Source organism: Mobula hypostoma, chromosome 30 (assembly GCF_963921235.1).
Source record: "Mobula hypostoma chromosome 30, sMobHyp1.1, whole genome shotgun sequence".
NCBI lineage: Eukaryota > Metazoa > Chordata > Chondrichthyes > Myliobatiformes > Myliobatidae > Mobula > Mobula hypostoma.
The window spans coordinates 6,373,913-6,391,224 of record NC_086126.1 but is presented as its reverse complement, the minus strand read 5'-3'; the positions used below and the strand labels follow the sequence as shown (position 1 = coordinate 6,391,224).

General features: G+C 57.4%; 1 protein-coding gene across 2 annotated transcripts in view; it reads right to left on the bottom strand.

Moving 5' to 3' along the window:
• Positions 1 to 15,983, bottom strand: part of LOC134339728 (sodium/calcium exchanger 1-like) — a 107,563-nt gene extending 91,580 nt beyond the window's left edge. Inside the window, exons 1-2 of one of the 2 annotated variants that reach the window (XM_063036452.1) lie at positions 15,119 to 15,983; positions 3,439 to 5,157 (exon numbers count right to left, since the gene is read on the bottom strand). In XM_063036452.1, the coding sequence (XP_062892522.1) occupies positions 3,439 to 5,138 (1,700 nt within the window). In that variant the 5' untranslated portion in view covers positions 5,139 to 5,157; positions 15,119 to 15,983. Of the gene's footprint in view, positions 1 to 3,438; positions 5,158 to 8,282; positions 8,591 to 15,118 lie in introns of those variants that run through there. The other variant, XM_063036451.1, reaches the window with a different exon arrangement.
• Between the last annotated feature and the right edge of the window lie 1,329 nt (positions 15,984 to 17,312).

The following is a 17,312-nucleotide window of genomic DNA, read 5'->3' as shown; positions in this document are numbered from 1 at the left end:
TCTGTGGAATTCTCTGCCACAGCAAACTGTTGAGGCCAGTTCATTAGCTATGTTTAAAAAGGAAGTTAGATATGGCCCTTGTGGCTACAGGGGTCAGGGGGTATGGAGGGAAGGCTGGGTTCTGAGTTGGATGATCAGCCATGATCATAATAAATGGCGGTGCAGGCTCGAAGGGCCGAATGGCCTACTCCTGCACCTATTTTCTATGTTTCTATGTTTCTAAATCTACTCCCTCAAATTTTGAGGCTGTGTCCCCTAGTTCTAGTCTGACCAACCAGTGGAAACAACTTTCCTGCCTCTGTCTCATCTACCCCTCTCATAATTTTATATTTCTATACGGGAAGCTGGAAGTCCCCCCCTCCCCGCCGGCGAGACAGGGACATCCCTGTCCCAGCACGTGAAGTCAGCTCCAGCGGAACTGGGCGGAGGAGATCTACAGTGAGATCCGACGGCCAGGACGGCAGATCGGCCGCGCTCCGCGGACAGCGCGGGGGTACGGCGGGGCATCGCGGCGGTCACGGTCATCCACTGCAACCAAGGAAGACCCCAGTCGGTGACGACTACTCCGCCCCACCGGACCCGGACCCCACTCCTGAGGTTGAGAGAGAGGAACAGATCTTCCTCTTCAACAACTCCGCTGCACATCTGTCCTATCGACGAACAGCCGGAGCGGAATAGTGACACGCGAGTTCATGGACCGTTCAGAAATCCGACGGCGGAGGGGAATACGCTGTTCCTAAAATGTTGAGTGTGTGTGTGTGTGTGTGTGTGGGGGGGGGGGGGTTATACCTCCTCCCTGATGGTAACAATGAGAATAGAGCATGCCCTGGATGACGAAGATCCTTAATGATGCATGCCTTTGGAAATCGTTGCCACAGGCAGCTGTGGAGGCCAAGTCTTCACGTATATGTCAGGCAGGGGTTGGTTGGCCAGGGAACGAAGGGATTCGGGGAGAAGGCAGGAGGTTGGGGCAGACCCGAGCTGCTCCTATATCTTATGGTCTCACGTCCTGGAATGCTGGGGCTGGCTAGGGTCCAGCGAGCATCCTCAGGGAAAGCGGCAACATGACCCAGTTAAACAATCCCAACGTTCTCTCGTCCCCGCTTCCTCCCATCGGCCAGAAAACAGCTTCTACCAACAGATCTCTGACGCCTATCGGCAGCTTCTACCCTGCCGTTCTCGGACCCACGAACAATAAAGACAGACTCTTATCTCGCAGTCATTATGAACCCCGCAGCTTATGGTCCGCCTGCACCGCGCTTTCTCTGCGAGGGCAACACAACGGTCTGTGCTCTGCCTTCCCTCGTACTACCTCAATGCACATCCACTCAGTCAACACACATCAAAGTTGCTGGTGAACGCAGCAGGCCAGGCAGCATCTCTAGGAAGAGGTGCAGTCACTCAGTGGCCGCCTTGTCGGGTACGACCGCTCGTTAGTGCAAAACATCCCATCAGCCAATCACACAGCAGCATTTCAATGCATAAAGAGCACGCAGACACGGCCAAGAGGTTCAGTTGCTGTTCAGGGCCAAACACCAGAACGGGGGAAGAAACGTGACCTACGTGACTTTGACCGGGGAATGATTTTGTTGGTGCCAGACGGGGTGATTAGAGTATCTCGGGATCTCCTGGGATTTTCACGCACAACAGTATAGTTTACCGAGAATGGTGTGTAAAACAAAAAAAAAAATCCAGTGAGCGGCAGATCTCAGTCAGGAGGGCAAACAAAACCTCTTCTTTCCACACTGGAGACTCTCGGGTGATAGAAAAATGGAGGTGTGTGTGGGAGGGAAGGGTTAGACTGGTCTTGGAGTGGGTTAAAAGGGTCGACACAATATCGAGGTGTGCGTGACGATACTAACCAGAATTCTATTGACCTGTGCTTCGAATGAACTAACGCCCGGTCGTTTTCAGGGAGAGGGAAAAGTTGCAAAGACTTGCCCTCTCTGTGACGCAGTTGCATATTTATCAAACTCGAGTTAGGTTGCTTCACAGCATTCGGAGCCTTCAGGAAGGTGCAGAATGGGGTTCCCAAGCCCTTCTATGCCACGGGCCCCACCAATGACCGAGGGGCCTGTGGGAACCCCCTGGGTTAGATCGTACCACCACCCCCCCCGCCACACACATAAGTCCTGCCTTCTGCACCCAGACTGTAGCTCCAAATGTTCTGTGCAGTGAGATTTCTAAACCAGACACTGGCGGTCCGTGCAATTCCCCCTCCCCACCAACACCACACCACGCGGTCGAGGGGGGGGATAGGGTGAGTGTGGAAGGATGGGTGTAGTGAGGCAAAGCGGGAGGGGGAGCGTAGGGTCATGGGGAGAGGGGGAGGGGTGGGGTGAAAGGGGAGGGCTGGATAGGAGAGGGCGTGACGTTGGAAAGGTGGAGGGGGACAAGGGAGGGGGAACAAGGGCAGAGGGGCTTGGGGGAAATGGGAGTTGGGGAAGGGGGAGTGGGAGGGGAGGGGGAAGGGAGAGTGGGGGAAGAGGAATTGAAAGGAAGGGGAAGTAGGGGATGGGAGGAAAGGGGGAGTGGAGGATGGGAGAGAACGGGAAGTAGGGGGATGGGAGGAAAGGGGAAGTAGGGGATAGGGGGATAGGAGGGAAGGAGAAGTGGGGAAAGTAGGGAGATGAGAGGAAAGGGGAAGTGGGGAAGTAGGGGGATGGGAGGAAAGGGGAAGTGGGGGATGGGAAGAAAGGGAGAGTGGGGGATGGGAAGAAAGGGGGAGTGGGGATGGGAGGAAAGGGGAAGTATGGGGATGGGAGGAAAGGGGAAGTGGGGGGTGGGAAGAAAGGAGGAGTGGGGGATGGGAAGAAAGGGGGAGTGGGGGATGGGAGGAAAGGGAAAGTAGGGGGATAGGAGGAAAGGGGAAGTAGAGGGATGCGAGGGAAGGGGAAGCAGGGATGGGAGGGAAGGGGAAGCAGGGATGGGAGGGAAGGGGAAGCAGGGGATGGGAGGGAAGGGGAAGTGGGGATGGGAGGGAAGGGGAAGTGGGGATGGGAGGGAAAGGGAAGTGGGGGGATGGGAGAAAAGGGGAAGTAGGGGGATGGGAGGAAAGGGGAAGTGGGGGAAGTAGGGGGATGGGAAGAAAGGGGGAGTGGGGGATGGGAAGAAAGGGGGTGTGGGCGATGGGAAGAAAGGGGAAGTGGGGGATGGGAATAAAGGGGAAGTAGGGGGATGGGAGGAAAGGGGAAGTAGGGGGATGGAAGGAAAGGGGAAGTAGGGTGATGGGAGGGGAGGGGAAGTGGGGGATGGGAGCGAAGGGGAAGTAGGATGATGGGAGGGAAGAGGAAGTAGGGGATGGGAAAGAAGTGGAAGTAGGGGGATAGGAGGAAAGGGGAAGTAGGGGGCTGGGAGGAAACTGAGACTGGGTAGTGGGAGAGTTGGGGGAAAGGGGGTGCGGGGGAGAAAGCGGAGGTAGAGCTGTGACTGACTTACACGGTCTCGTCGTTCTGGAAGAGCAGCTGTCCGCTGAGACCAACGAAATCCTCGCCCGCTTTGGCCGTGCCCTCGGCCGTCCGGTAGGGCAGCAGCACGGCGCCGCGGGAGCCGGACGTGCGCAGCACCCGCACCGACACGGCGCCCACGCTCTCGCTCACCCGCCCGTGGCCCCGCTCGAAGGCGAACATGCCGGCGTGGTCGTCGTCCAGGATGGTGACGGTGGCCAGGCTCTGCGGGCCCAGCGCCACCCGCCCGGCCCCGGCCCCGCCGCAGCCGACGCCCTCCGCCCGCGGGTTGCTCAGCCGCACCTGGAAGAACTCGTCCGGCTCGTACACGTCGTCGTCAACGATGCGCACCGGCAGCAGCCCTCGGGCCTCGCCCGGCCCGAAGCGCAGCGTGCCCTCGGCGTGCTCGTAGTCGGAGCCGGCGGTGGCCGTGCCCTCCTCGGTGCGGTAGTCCACGGCCACCGGGTAGCCGGCCCCGCCGCCGCCCTCCGCCTCCACCACCACCGTCAGCTGCAGCCAGCCGCAGTCCTCCGAGCACCGGTATTCCGCCGGATCGAAGTAGACCAGGACGCCGGGCTGCCGGGGCCGCTCGGGACCGGGGCCGGGGCCGGGGACGCCGGCGGGGAGGCTAAGGAGGCGACGGGTGCGCTCGGCGGCGTGCTGTTTCAGGACGTCGCCCTCGCCGGTGAGGCGGCGGGTGGCGTGGACGCGGTAGAAGGCGCGGCTCTTGCTCTGCCGCAGCAGGGCCTGGTAGCTGGCCATCTCCATCAGCCGCGGGCTCCCCGTGTTCGGGTGCCGCTGCTTCAGCTCCCGCAGCAGGCGGGCCATCGTCCGCTTGGCCGCCGCCGCCTCCGGCTCCGGCTCCGGGCCGCCGGTCCCCTCCACGATCACCGCCCCGCCGGCCTTGTCGGCCCGGTAGCGCTTGCGGGCGAAGCGGCGGAGGAGCAGGCGGCGGTCGGCGGCCCAGGCCAGCAGCACGCAGGCCGGGAAGAAGGCGAAGGTGAGCAGCGCTTCCCACACCTCCACCACGCCGGGCGACAACACGGCCAGCATCAGGTAGAGCCAGACGTAGGCGAAGACGCTCCAGAAGGCGGTGGTGAAGAAGACGGGCAGGTGGCGGATGCGCCGGTGCTGGCCCGCCGGCACGGCGGACACGCAGATGGCCACGATCACCAGCATGTTGAAGGCGGCGCTGCCCACGATGGTGGCGGGGCCCAGCTCGCCCGCCTCGAAGCCGTGGCCGCACACCTCGATCACGCTGAGCAGGATCTCGGGCGCCGACGAGCCCAGCGCCATCAGCGTCAGGTTGGACACGGTCTCGTTCCACACCCGCACCCGGGTGGTGAAGACCTCGCCGTCGGCCCGCCGCACCCTCACCTCCCGCTCCTGCGACGTGATCACCTCGATGGAGGCCATGAAGCGGTCGGCGGCGATCGACATGCCCAGGAAGAGGTAGGCCATGGCCGCGAAGTAGACCGCGGCCCTCGCCGCCTTGTCGCCCGGCGACGGGTCCAGCGGCCGCCACGGCGGCAGCAGGATGCCCGGTTGGCAGTTGTAGAGCCCGCGGCAGGTGTCGTTGGAGTCGGTCGGCTCAGTGGGCGCTGACCCGGCGCTCACGCCCGCCAGCAGCAGCAGGCCCAGGCCCAGGCTGGCAGCCGCCGCCATCCGCGGCTCTCCGCGCCTTCTCTTCATCCCCCGGCTCCCCTCGATCCTGCAAAGACGGGGAGGGACACGGCCATCAGTTTTGGGATTAGCGAGTGAAGGAAATTCATTAGTCCCTGTGGCTAATGCGCGATGGGACAGTGTGGGGGGAGATTCACTCTGTGTCTGACCCCGGGAGTGTGTGATGGGACGGTGTGGAGGGAGCTTCACTCTGTGTCTGACCCCGGGAGTGTGTGATGGGACGGTGTGGGGGGGAGCTTCACTCTGTGACCCCGGGAGTATGTGATGGGACGGTGTGGAGGGAGCTTCACTCTGTGTCCGACCCCGGGAGTGTGTGATGGGACGGTGTGGAGGGAGCTTCACTCTGTGTCTGACCCCGGGAGTGTGTGATGGGACGGTGTGGGGGGGGGGAGCTTCACTCTGTGTCCGACCCCGGGAGTGTGTGATGGGATGGTGTGGAGGGAGCTTCACTCTGTGTCTGACCCCGGGAGTCTGTGATGGGACGGTGTGGACGGAGTTTCACTCTGTGTCTGACCCCAGGAGTGTGTGATGGGGCGGTGTGGAGGGAGCTTCACTCTGTGTCTGACACCGGGAGTGTGTGATGGGAAAGTGTAGAGGGAGCTTCACTCTGTGTCTGACCCCGGGAGTGCGTGATGGGACGGTGTAGAGGGAGCTTCACTCTGTGTCTGACCCCGGCAGTGTGTGATGGGACGGTGTGGAGGGAGCTTCACTCTGTGTCTGACCCCGGGAGTGTGTGATGGGACGGTGTAGAGGGAGCTTCACTCTGTGTCTGACCCCGGGAGTGTGTGATGGGACGGTGCGGAGGGAGCTTCACCCTGTATCTGACCCCGGGAGTGTGTGATGGGACGGTGTAGAGGGAGCTTCACTCTGTGTCTGACCCCGGGAGTGTGTGATGGGACGGTGTGGAGGGAGCTTCACTCTGTGTCTGACCCCGGGAGTGTGTGATGGGACGGTGTGTGGGGGGGGGGGGGGAGCTTCACTCTGTGTCCGACCCCGGGAGTGTGTGATGGGATGGTGTGGAGGGAGCTTCACTCTGTGTCTGACCCCGGGAGTGTGTGATGGGACGGTGTGGGGTGAGATTCACTCTGTGTCTGACCCCGGGAGTCTGTGATGGGACGGTGTGGACGGAGTTTCACTCTGTGTCTGACCCCAGGAGTGTGTGATGGGGCGGTGTGGAGGGAGCTTCACTCTGTGTCTGACACCGGGAGTGTGTGATGGGAAAGTGTAGAGGGAGCTTCACTCTGTGTCTGACCCCGGGAGTGCGTGATGGGACGGTGTAGAGGGAGCTTCACTCTGTGTCTGACCCCGGCAGTGTGTGATGGGACGGTGTGGAGGGAGCTTCACTCTGTGTCTGACCCCGGGAGTGTGTGATGGGACGGTGTAGAGGGAGCTTCACTCTGTGTCTGACCCCGGGAGTGTGTGATGGGACGGTGTGGAGGGAGCTTCACTCTGTGTCAGACCCCGGGAGTGTGTGATGGGACGGTGCGGAGGGATCTTCACCCTGTGTCTGACCCCGGGAGTGTGTGATGGGACGGTGTAGAGGGAGCTTCACTCTGTGTCTGACCCCGGGAGTGTGTGATGGGACGGTGCGGAGGGAGTTTCACTCTGTGACACCAAACATGGTCCAGGTGGTGGGTTTAACTGCCCGGTGGGTGCAGACCTTGGCCAGGCCCAGGACCAGACTGGTGAGCAGGTTCTCCTGAACAGCCCAGCCCGCTCCATGTCACTTTGCCTAAGATGAGGAGAGTGGGTCTGGAGTGCTACCTGGTCTTGAGGAGCGGACTGTTCAGAGCCTCGGTCGTCAGGTACACAGTACGCGGAACATACAGGACCTGAGAACCATGTTGCACGTCCCTGGCGTTTAAAGGGGAGTGCTCCCATGCAGAGCCACCTCCAGTGAGACTTCCGCCTCCCTCCTCACTCACAGCTTGCGGCCGGACAGGAAAGCGGAGTCCCGAAAAACGTTCGGATGAATAAAACCCACTCGCGCTTCCTCCTCGGGCCAACGGGATCGGCGTCAGGACCTCCTCCGTACCCGGCCAGCACAGAGCCTGACCCATCACCCTCCTCCCAGGAAGAAATGAGGGTCGGACTCTGAGCTGGCCAGGAGTGGAGGTGGCCCTCACCCCCACCTGCTCCTGACTGCTCCCGTCACTGTCTGGTACGCCGATTCCACTGCACGGGGGATAAGAGGGCGACATCCACCGGCAAAGATGCCCACCATCCGGGCCGTAACCATCTTGCAGTGACCATCGGGCAGGAGGTCCCAGTACAACTCAGCCCAACACATCATAGGCACAAACCTCCCCCACCCTCGGTCGTGTGTGCAGGAGGCGCTGTCTGAAGAAGGCAACGTCCGCCATCAACGATCCCCACCCCTCCGGACCGTGCCGGCTGGCAGTGACCGCCGGGCAGGAGGTACAGAAGCCTGAAGTCCCACGCCACCAGGTTCAGAAACAGCCCCTTCCTCTCGACCGTGCGGTTCTTCAACCGACCGGCACAACCCTAATCCGAATCAGGCTTAATATCACCGGCGTATGTCGTGAAGTTTGTTAACTTTGTGGCAGCGGTACAACGCAGCGCATGATAATAGAGAAAAAAACTGTGAACTACTTTAAAAAATATAAAGTAGTGCAAAAGTAGAAGTTTGAAAAAGTAGCGAGGTAGTGTTCGTGGGTTCAGTGTCCATTCAGAAATCGGATGGCGGAGGGGAAGAAGCTGTTCCTGAATCGCTGAGTGTGTGTCTTCAGGCTCCTGTACCTCCCCCCTGATGGTAGCAATGAGAAGAGGGCAGGTCCTGGGTGATGGGGGTCCTTAATGATGGACGCTGCCTTTCTGAGGCGTCGCTCCTTGGAGATGTCCTGGATACTACGGACCCATGACGGAGCTGACTGAGTTTACAACTCTCTGTAGCTTTCTTCGATCCTGTACAGTAGCCCCCTCTCCCCCTCCCCATACCAGATGCAGCCAGTTAGAATGCTCTCCAAGCTACATCTCTAGAAATTTTGACATATCACATCACTGCCTCAGTATAACAACGGTATCGTCGCTTTGCACTGCAGTAGGCTGTATTTTGATCTAATTGTGTTCTCTCCTGTAAAAATTGTGCTCAATGTGTGCTTGGTTTACGTTTTCCGAGTGAATGCTGTGTACCTCTGATGCTGGTGCGAGTCTCTCTTTCCACACGTGGGACGACGCACTCCAGGCGGGGCAGCGGGGAGAGTCGCCGCCCGGCGGCCCGGCTTCAGTGCTGACCTCTGGCGCTCTCGGTCACCCAGTGGCTCTGACATCTAACTGTCGCGGAGCGTTCGAGGGGGCTGCTCACCGAGTCACAGAGGGAACTGTGACACGCGTGGACTCCCGGCTCCTAGGCAACCCTGACCCACTGCAGTTCGCCTCCCGCCGGAACAGGTCCACGGCCGACTCCGTCTCCCTGGCTCTACTCCGTATTCACCACTTCTATTCCAAGCAAACTCCTCACAAAATTCCAGACTCCCTCTGCGACCGGACCCGTCACTTCTGACCAACAGACCGCATTCGGTAAGGAGAGGCGGCCAAACTGGACATTGGCGGGTCCGGGCAGCGGGCTGTCGGGGGCTCTGCCGGGGTTACATCCCCGCCAGGGCGTCCTTAGAAACGGAGCTTGCGATCATCGTGGATTCAGTGGGAGGGTTCCTGGGAACGGAGCCCCCACCCACGGGAACTGAGTATTATAGATGATAAAATCTATAATTCAGTAGCTTCGTTGCAGCTCATAGTCTTTTTGAATAAAGTTTTGTGCAGTTTGGAGGGGGGGGGAACAACTCCGCCAGGATTAACGCTTTCGTGCCCGGGATCCTTCACGTGAACTTTAACAAAGAACAGTACAGCACAGGAACAGGCCATTCGGCCCATAATGTTGTGCTGAACCAGCTAAAAAGCAAAAACACAAACACCCAAACACTAATCGCTCCTACCTACACCATGTCCATCTTCCTCACGCCCATGTGCCTATCCAAATGTCTCTTAAACGACCCTAATGTATTTGCCTCTACCAGCACATTCCAGACATCCACCTCTCTCTGAGTGAAAAACTTACCCTTTGAACCTACCCCTTCTCACCCTCAGCACATGCCCTCTGGTATTAGACATTTCAACCCTGAGAAGCAGATACTCTCTGTCCAATCCATCTATGCCTCTCATCATCTTATACACCTCTATCAGATCCCCCCTCAGCCTCCGACGCTCCAGAGAAAACAACCCAAGTTTATCCAGCCTCTCGTGACAGAGCAGCCCTCTAAACCAGGCAGCATCCTGGTAAACCTCTTCTGACTTCCCTCCAAAGCCTCAACATCCTTCCTATAGTGGGGGTGATCAGAAATGTGCGCAGTACTCCAGATGTGGCCAAACCAGAGTTTTATAAACCTCCTCTGGACTCTGCAATTAGCCTGACACACCCTTCCTCAGACAAGGAGACCAAAACTGCTCACGGCACTCCAAGTGCAGTCTGACCCTCAACATCACATCCTTGCTTTTATATTCTAGTCCTAAAACGAAGGTTAACATTGCATTTGCCTTCCTCACCACCGACTCAACCTGCAAGTTAACCTTCAGGGAATCCTGCACAAGAACTCCCCAAGTCCCTCTGCACCCCAGGTTTCTGAATTTGTTGCCCTCTTAGTACTCACAGGAGTTTATAAAGAACAAGGGAGGATTGCAGTGAATATTGGAAGGCCCAGATAGAGTGGGCATACAGAGGATATGTCCTAATGTGGGGGAGTCTAGGACCAGAGGGCACAACCTCAGAATAGAAGGGCTTCCCTTTAAAGACCAAAAATTAAACTCTATTTGTCACATACAGTGAAATGTGTCGTTAGCATCAACGACCAACCGCCTGAGGATGTGCGAGGGCAGCCCGCAAGCGCCACCACGCTTCCGGCGCCCACGTACCACGTCCACACAACCCACGGGCCCTAACCCGTTCAGAACTGAGGAAGTTCTTCATCCAGAGAGTGGAGAGTCTGTGGAATTCGTCGCCAGGTCACTGGGTATATTGAAAGCAGAGGCTCCCGATCAGTCAAAGGTTACGGGGAGAGTGGGGTTGCGAGGGATAGTAAATCAGCCATGGCTGAGCAGACTTGATGGGCCGAATGGCCTAAATTCTCCTGTGTCTTATGGTGGGACGCAGATGACAGGGAGCGTGGGCTCTGATTACCTGCCCCAAAACCTGAGGCACCCTGATCACCTTCTTATCGCAAGCACTCCACTTGCTTTCAACCCTGGCCTCCCAGAGCGTGGGGTGGGAGGAGTGAATCAGGAATCTGCCACACCCAGCTGGTGGCCATTCAGTCCATCCAGACGATCCACCGTCCACTGAAGCCACAAGACCATAAGGCAGAGGGACATAATTGGGCCACTCGGCCCGTCAGGTTCGTTCTGCCTTTCAGTCATGGCTGATTTAATGCCTCTCCCTTCTCCCCGCCACCCTTAGCCCCCTTTACCAATCAAGAAGCTATCACCCTCTGACTTCATGGCTTCGCCTCTGCAGTCTGTGGCAATGAGTTCCACAGATTTGCCACCCTCTGGCTAAAGAAATTCCTCCTCATCTCTGCCCTGAAGAGAATGAGCTTTGGGATGCTGAGGTACGGCTCTCACATCCTCTCCGTGTCCTCTCTTCCCAGGCCTTTCCATGAAGTTTCTACCTCCCCTGGACCCTCTCCAATGCCAACACATCCTTCCTTAGGCACGGGCCCACAATACTCCAAGTGCGGTCTGACCAATGCCTTATAAAGCCTCAGCATTACCTACCTTGTTTGTGTATTCCAGCCCTCTCGAAATGAATGCTAACATCGCATTCGCCCTCCTCACCCCCGACTCAACCTTCAGGAAATCCTGCACGAGGGGCTCCCTCCCAAATCTCTTTGCGGCCCCAATTTCTGACTTCGCTCTCAATATGACTTTATTCCTTCTACCAAAGTGCATGACCACACACTTCACTATTCTATATTCCACCTGCCAGTTTCTCCTGTGAAAGGGTTAACGTGCCAGGAACATTTGATGGAGTCCTCGCTGGAGTTCATTGTGGAGAGGATGTTTCCTGTAGTGGGGGAGTCTAGGACCAGAGGGCACAGATAGAGTGGATGTGGAGAGAATGTTTCCTATAGTGGGGGAGTCTAGGACCAGAGGACACAGATAGAGTGGATGTGGAGAGAATGTTTCCTATAGTGGGGGAGTCTAGGACCAGTGGACACAGATAGAGTGGATGTGGAGAGGATGTTTCCTATAGTAGGGGAGTCTAGGACCAGAGGGCACAGATAGAGTGGATGTGGAGAAGATGTTTCCTATAGTGGGGGAGTCTAGGACCAGAGGACACAGATAGAGTGGATGTGGAGAGGTTGTTTCCTATAGTGGAGGAGTCTAGGACCAGAGGGCACAGATAGAGTGGATGTGGAGAAGATGTTTCCTATAGTGGGGGAGTCTAGGACCAGTGGACACAGATAGAGTGGATGTGGAGAAGATGTTTCCTATAGTGGGGGAGTCTAGGACCAGAGGACACAGATAGAGTGGATGTGGAGAGGGTGTTTCCTATAGTGGGGGAGTCTAGGACCATAGGGCACAGATAGGGTGGATGTGGAGAGAATGTTTCCTATAGTGGGGGAGTCTAGGACCAGAGGACACAGATAGAGTGGATGTGGAGAGGTTGTTTCCTATAGTGGAGGAGTCTAGGACCAGAGGGCACAGATAGAGTGGATGTGGAGAGAATGTTTCCTATAGTGGGGGAGTCTAGGACCAGAGGACACAGATAGAGTGGATGTGGAGAGGGTGTTTCATATAGTGGGGGAGTCTAGGACCAGAGGGGCCAACCTCAGAATAAAGGGATGTCTGTTTGGAACGGAGATGAGGAGGGATTTCTTTAGCCAGAGGGTGGTGAGCTTGTGGAATTTGCTGCAGCGGCTAAGTGTCCTATGCGGATGTCTTCCGGCTCGGTAAACGGCAACCACTCTGCCCGTGACCGCGAGAAACTGTGGACACAGCTCAGCTCAGCTCATCACGGAAACCAGCCTCCCCTCCGTGGACTCTGTCTACACTCCTCAGTGCCTCAGTAAAGCAGCCAGCGTAATCAAAGACCCCCACCCCAGACATTCCCTCTTCTCCCATCGGGCAGAAGATTACAAAACCCTGAAAGCTAAAAGTCAGAGTCCCCACCATCGAGGGCATTCTCTGCCGGAGGTGCCTCGAGAACTCGGCCTCGCCATCCGGGGCACGCCCTCTCCTCCATCGGGTGGGGGAGTCCCAGGGGCCTGAGGGGACACACTCGACGTTTCAGGGGTAGCTTCTCGGGGCGCCACGGTAGCGTCGTGGTTAGCACGACGGTTTACAGTGCTAGCGACCCGGGTTCAATTCCCGCCACTGCCTGTAAGGAGTTTGTACGTTCCCCCCGCCGTGACCGCGTGGATTTCCTCCGGGTGCTCTGGTTTCCACCCACACAGTCCAAAGACGCACCGGTTGGAAGGTGAATTGGACATTGTAAAGTTGTCCTGAAATCTTGGGCATTGTAAACCACGAACACAACCTCACTTTCCTCACGAGTTACTGATTTTTATATATTTCTTATTGTAACTTATCAGATTTTTATGTACTGAATTTTGCTGGTGTCAGTTGTCATCTCGATGACTGGGCATCACAGGACCTCCTCACCTTCCACCCAGGCTGGTGATGATGGTCATCACCCACTGTCCTTCGAGACAGACGGATGACAACTGACAACTGTACCACTGCCACAAAATTAAACTTTTCACCACATATGTCGATGATAGTAAACCCGATTCTGATTCTAAAACACGTATCACCAGGCTGAAGGACAGATTTTACCCGGCTATTAAACTATTAACTGGTTCCCCAGTCTGATAAGATGGACTCTTGGCCTCACAATCTACCTCGTTCTGATCTTTCACCTTATCGTTCACCTGGCACTGCACTTCGTTCCGCATTCTGTTACCGTTTTACCTTGTTCTACCTCAATGCGCTGTGTAACGATCTGATCTGTGTGGACAGTGTGCAAGACAAGATTTTCACCTGAAGCAAACCAATTCCAATTCCAATTCCAATTCCTCAAACCAGCCCCAGATCCTTACAAGCCCGGTTGGAATCTCATTAGAGAGCTGGGATTTTGGGGCAGGGGGCTTACGGGGGGCACTAGCACTGAGAGGGAAGATAGCAAATTCTGGAGAGACCAGATTCTGAGGTTCTGAGCAGACAGGGGTGACCTTCCTCAGAAAGTAGAGGAAGCTGAGGTGAGATGATTCGTTCCTTGGGGCATAGAGGAGTCTGAGGAGTTTTGCATAAAGTCGTTTACCATCCAAACATAAAGGGCGGGCAGGTTGTGAACATGGTGGGGGGGGGGTGTGAGAGGCAGATTTATTAATTTGGGGTGGGAGGGGATTTGGAAGGGGTCTGGTCCCTGATGGTGGAGGCAGAGGCAAATAGAAAGAGTTTTCTCTCAGTCACAGTCAGGTTATCAGGTGGAGCCCACAGGGTTTGTGGACTGGGAGTAGGGCTAAACCGACTGGTACTTCACTGGGCTGCAGAGACTTAATGGGCCAAATGGCCTACCTGCATAAATGGCTTCACTTCCTAGAAGTGAAAATGTGCACACTTAGTTCACTCGTATAGTGTAACGCCTCCTGTCCAGCACTACAGCAGGCTCTGGGGGTATCACCGGGAGCAGCCACCACAGACCTGGGCAGGGAGGGAGGCTGTCCCATCACACTCTCCCGGGGTCAGACACAGAGTGACTCTCCCTCCACACCGTCCCATCACACACTCCCGGGGTCAGACACAGAGTGAAGCTCCCTCCACACCGTCCCATCACACACTCCCGGGGTCAGACACAGAGTGAAGCTCCCTCCACACCGTCCCATCACACACTCCCGGGGTCAGACCCAGAGTGAAGCTCCCTCCACACCGTCCCATCACACACTCACAGCGTCAGAGACAGAGTGAAGCTCCCTCCACACCGTCCCATCACACACTCCCAGGGTCAGACACAGGGTGAAGCTCCCTCCACACCGTCCCATCACACACTCCCGGGATCAGACACAGAGTGAAGCTCCCTCCACACCATCCCATCACACACTCAGAGCGTCAGAGACAGAGTGAAGCTCCCTCCACACCGTCCCATCACACACTCCCGGGGTCAGACACAGAGTGAAGCTCCCTCCACACCATCCCATCACACACTCCCGGGGAGGGGACAGTATCTGTTGGACTGATGCAAGTTGGTTTGCTGTCAAGGATGAATGGAAAATCAGCTCTCGATCTCTGACTAACAATTAAGCAGGTGACCCATCAGAGACATCAGTTTACAAATAACTTCGGCCCCAGAGCACCACGATTTCCCAGATCATCACCCGATGTGTTCCCAAGCGAGCAGGTGCAACAGTCAAACAAAACAGCAGCTCGCTCCCTCCTCACCGCCCCTCCCGCCCCACGGTGCTCCCTCCCCTCCCGTCGGGAAGGACATGCCCACTGACACAGGCTGGGAAGGGGTGAGCTTCTGTGGCCCAAGTGGTCAGTGGTCATCTGGGTGATGAGTTGTGGGGGAGGAGAGAACAATTTTGTATTCCTGAAATCTTCTGCCTTTTCGGGATAACTGCTCTCTCACTCTCGCCTGTACACCCCCGCCCCCACCCCGCCGCTGTGTAGACCTGTCCTTTACGTCTCCACCCCTCCCTAGAGATGGGGTTGGGAGAGTGGGGTGAAGCAGCCTTAAGGAAAAAAAAGTCCTGTTACCAGGAAGTTTACTGAACGAACGGTCTAGATCCTAGAAGCTGATCAACTCCCCCCCCCATCCCTCCCTTGCACACCTACTGCATCTCCCCCTCCCATTCACACTCTCAACCTTGCTTCCTACCACACCCCCTCCCCTCACCCTCTGCGCCTCCATCCATCCCGGAGGGAGATACCCAGCGGGGTAGAGTCGGGGAAGGGGGCCGGGGGTTGCCGCTCACCTGCTGCTGTGAATAACTCCGGAGACTCCCTCGTCGTTCCTGGTTCCTCAGTCCCACTCCCTTGGCTTCCGGTCGCTGGCCTGTGACTCGCATTCCAGAACAGGGATGAGGGGGTGGTGGGGGGGTTGGTAGGGGAGGACGAGGGTCTCTCTGGGGCCGGGGCCTTAACCCAGGAAGCGACTAGTAGGAGGCAGCGTTGCCAGCATCTCTGCCATCTGATGGAGTCGTCCTCCTCGCACCCGCCCTCTCTCTCTCTCTCTCAAAGATGATCCCCGTGTGGAAGGAGACTGACAGAGAGACTCACACACACACACACACCCTCTCTCTGTCAGGTTGCCTCGGGCTGACTGAGAAAGAGATACATACCCACTCGATGTGGGCACGGAGGCACACACACCGGTCTCTCTATATATCTAGGGAGAGTAAAAGACACACAGAGGGACCACGAAGAGGCAAACACTCACACAGAATTGGTGTACAGAGAGGGAGACGCACACAAACACAGGGGAAGATGAAGAGACACACTCAATTAGAGACTTGGACACCGATGGAGAAATGTACACAGTGAGACAGAGACACACACACGGTGATTTTTGGACACACCCGGATAGACCCACAGCTACACAAACGCAGAAGGAGAGAGAGAGACAGACACACACACACACAGGCTAGTCACGGAAAGAGAGAGTGAGACACATACACACACCCCTACACAGGTACAGAGACACACACACACACACACACAAGGTAAGCACTGCAGGGACTTTAGAAACGCACAAAGCGCCCTAAAATAAAGAGAAATTTCCCTGACCTTTCCTGATTAACTGCAGGCAGGCTCGCCGTCTGCCGCTACCGCTCACGCCAAGGCAACGAAACACCAAAATCAGCTGCCCTCCCTCCTCGCCCTCACACATCTCCCCCGAGCCTTCTCTCCGATCAGATACACACATACTCTCTCTCTCTCTCTCTCAGCAAGAGGTGGGAGGGAGGGAGAAACTTAAAAGGGCATCACTGGGGAAAGGTGCGGAGAGGGGGGTCCACAGAGGAGGGCAGGGGCAACAAGGGAGGAGAGATGGGGGTAACAGGAAGAGTAGGGGGGAACAAGGAAGAAAGGGGTGGGTAGGCAGACGATACAGAAGGGAGGGGCTTACACAGAAGGGGGTAAGACAAGGGCAGGGAGCTTAAGTGGAGGGAGGGGGGACATAAACTCATACTGTGCGGCTTGGGTGCAGAATGGAGGGTGAAGGAATGAGGGAAGGACTGGGGGAGACTCCCTCTTGAATCCCCAGGCGGGAAGGTCCGGGTAGACCTTTTTTACCTGGAAGGAGGTTCTAGTCCCTGTCACCCGGGCGGGAGGGAGGATTGCATTGCATTGTGGGAGGGGTGGTGAGGGGATAGAGAGGAGGGAGTGTTGTGGGAGGGGGCAATCAGAACTGCAGCACCGTAATACCTCCCAAAGTTCAACAGTACAGAGACGGGGAGGGGTGTAGGGACTGGAGGGGGTTACAGAGACAGGGAGGGGTGTAGGGGCCGGAGGGGGTTACAGAGTTGGGGAGGGGTCGGAGGGGGTTACAGAGCCGGGGATGGGTGTAGGAGCCATAGGGGATTACAGAGACGGGGAGAGATGTAGGGGCTAGAGGGGGTTACAGAGACGGGGAGGGGTGCAGGGGCCGGAGGGGGTTACAGAGACGGGGAGGGGTGTAGGGACCGGAGGGGGTTACAGAGACGGGGAGGAGTGTAGGAGCCAGAGGGTGTTACAGAGACGGGGAGAGATGTAGGGGCCAGAGGGGGTTACAGAAATGGGGAGGGGTGCAGGGGCCGGAGGGGGTTACAGAGACGGGGAGGGGTGCAGGGGCCGGAGCGGGTTACAGAGACGGGGAGGGGTGTAGGGGCCGGAGGGGTTACAGAGACGGGGAGGGGTGTAGGGGCCGGAGGGGGTTACAGAGACGGGGAGGGGTGCAGGGGCCGGAGGGGGTTACAGAGACGGGGAGGGGTGTAGGGACCGGAGGGGGTTACAGAGACGGGGAGGGGTGTAGGGGCCGGAGGGGGTTACAGAGACAGGGAGGGGTGTAGGAGCCGGAGGGAGTTACAGAGACGGGGAGGGGTGTAGGGGCCAGAGGGGGTTACAGAGACGGGGAGGGGTGTAGGAGCCGGAGGGAGTTACAGAGACAGGGAAGGGTGCAGGGGCCGGAGG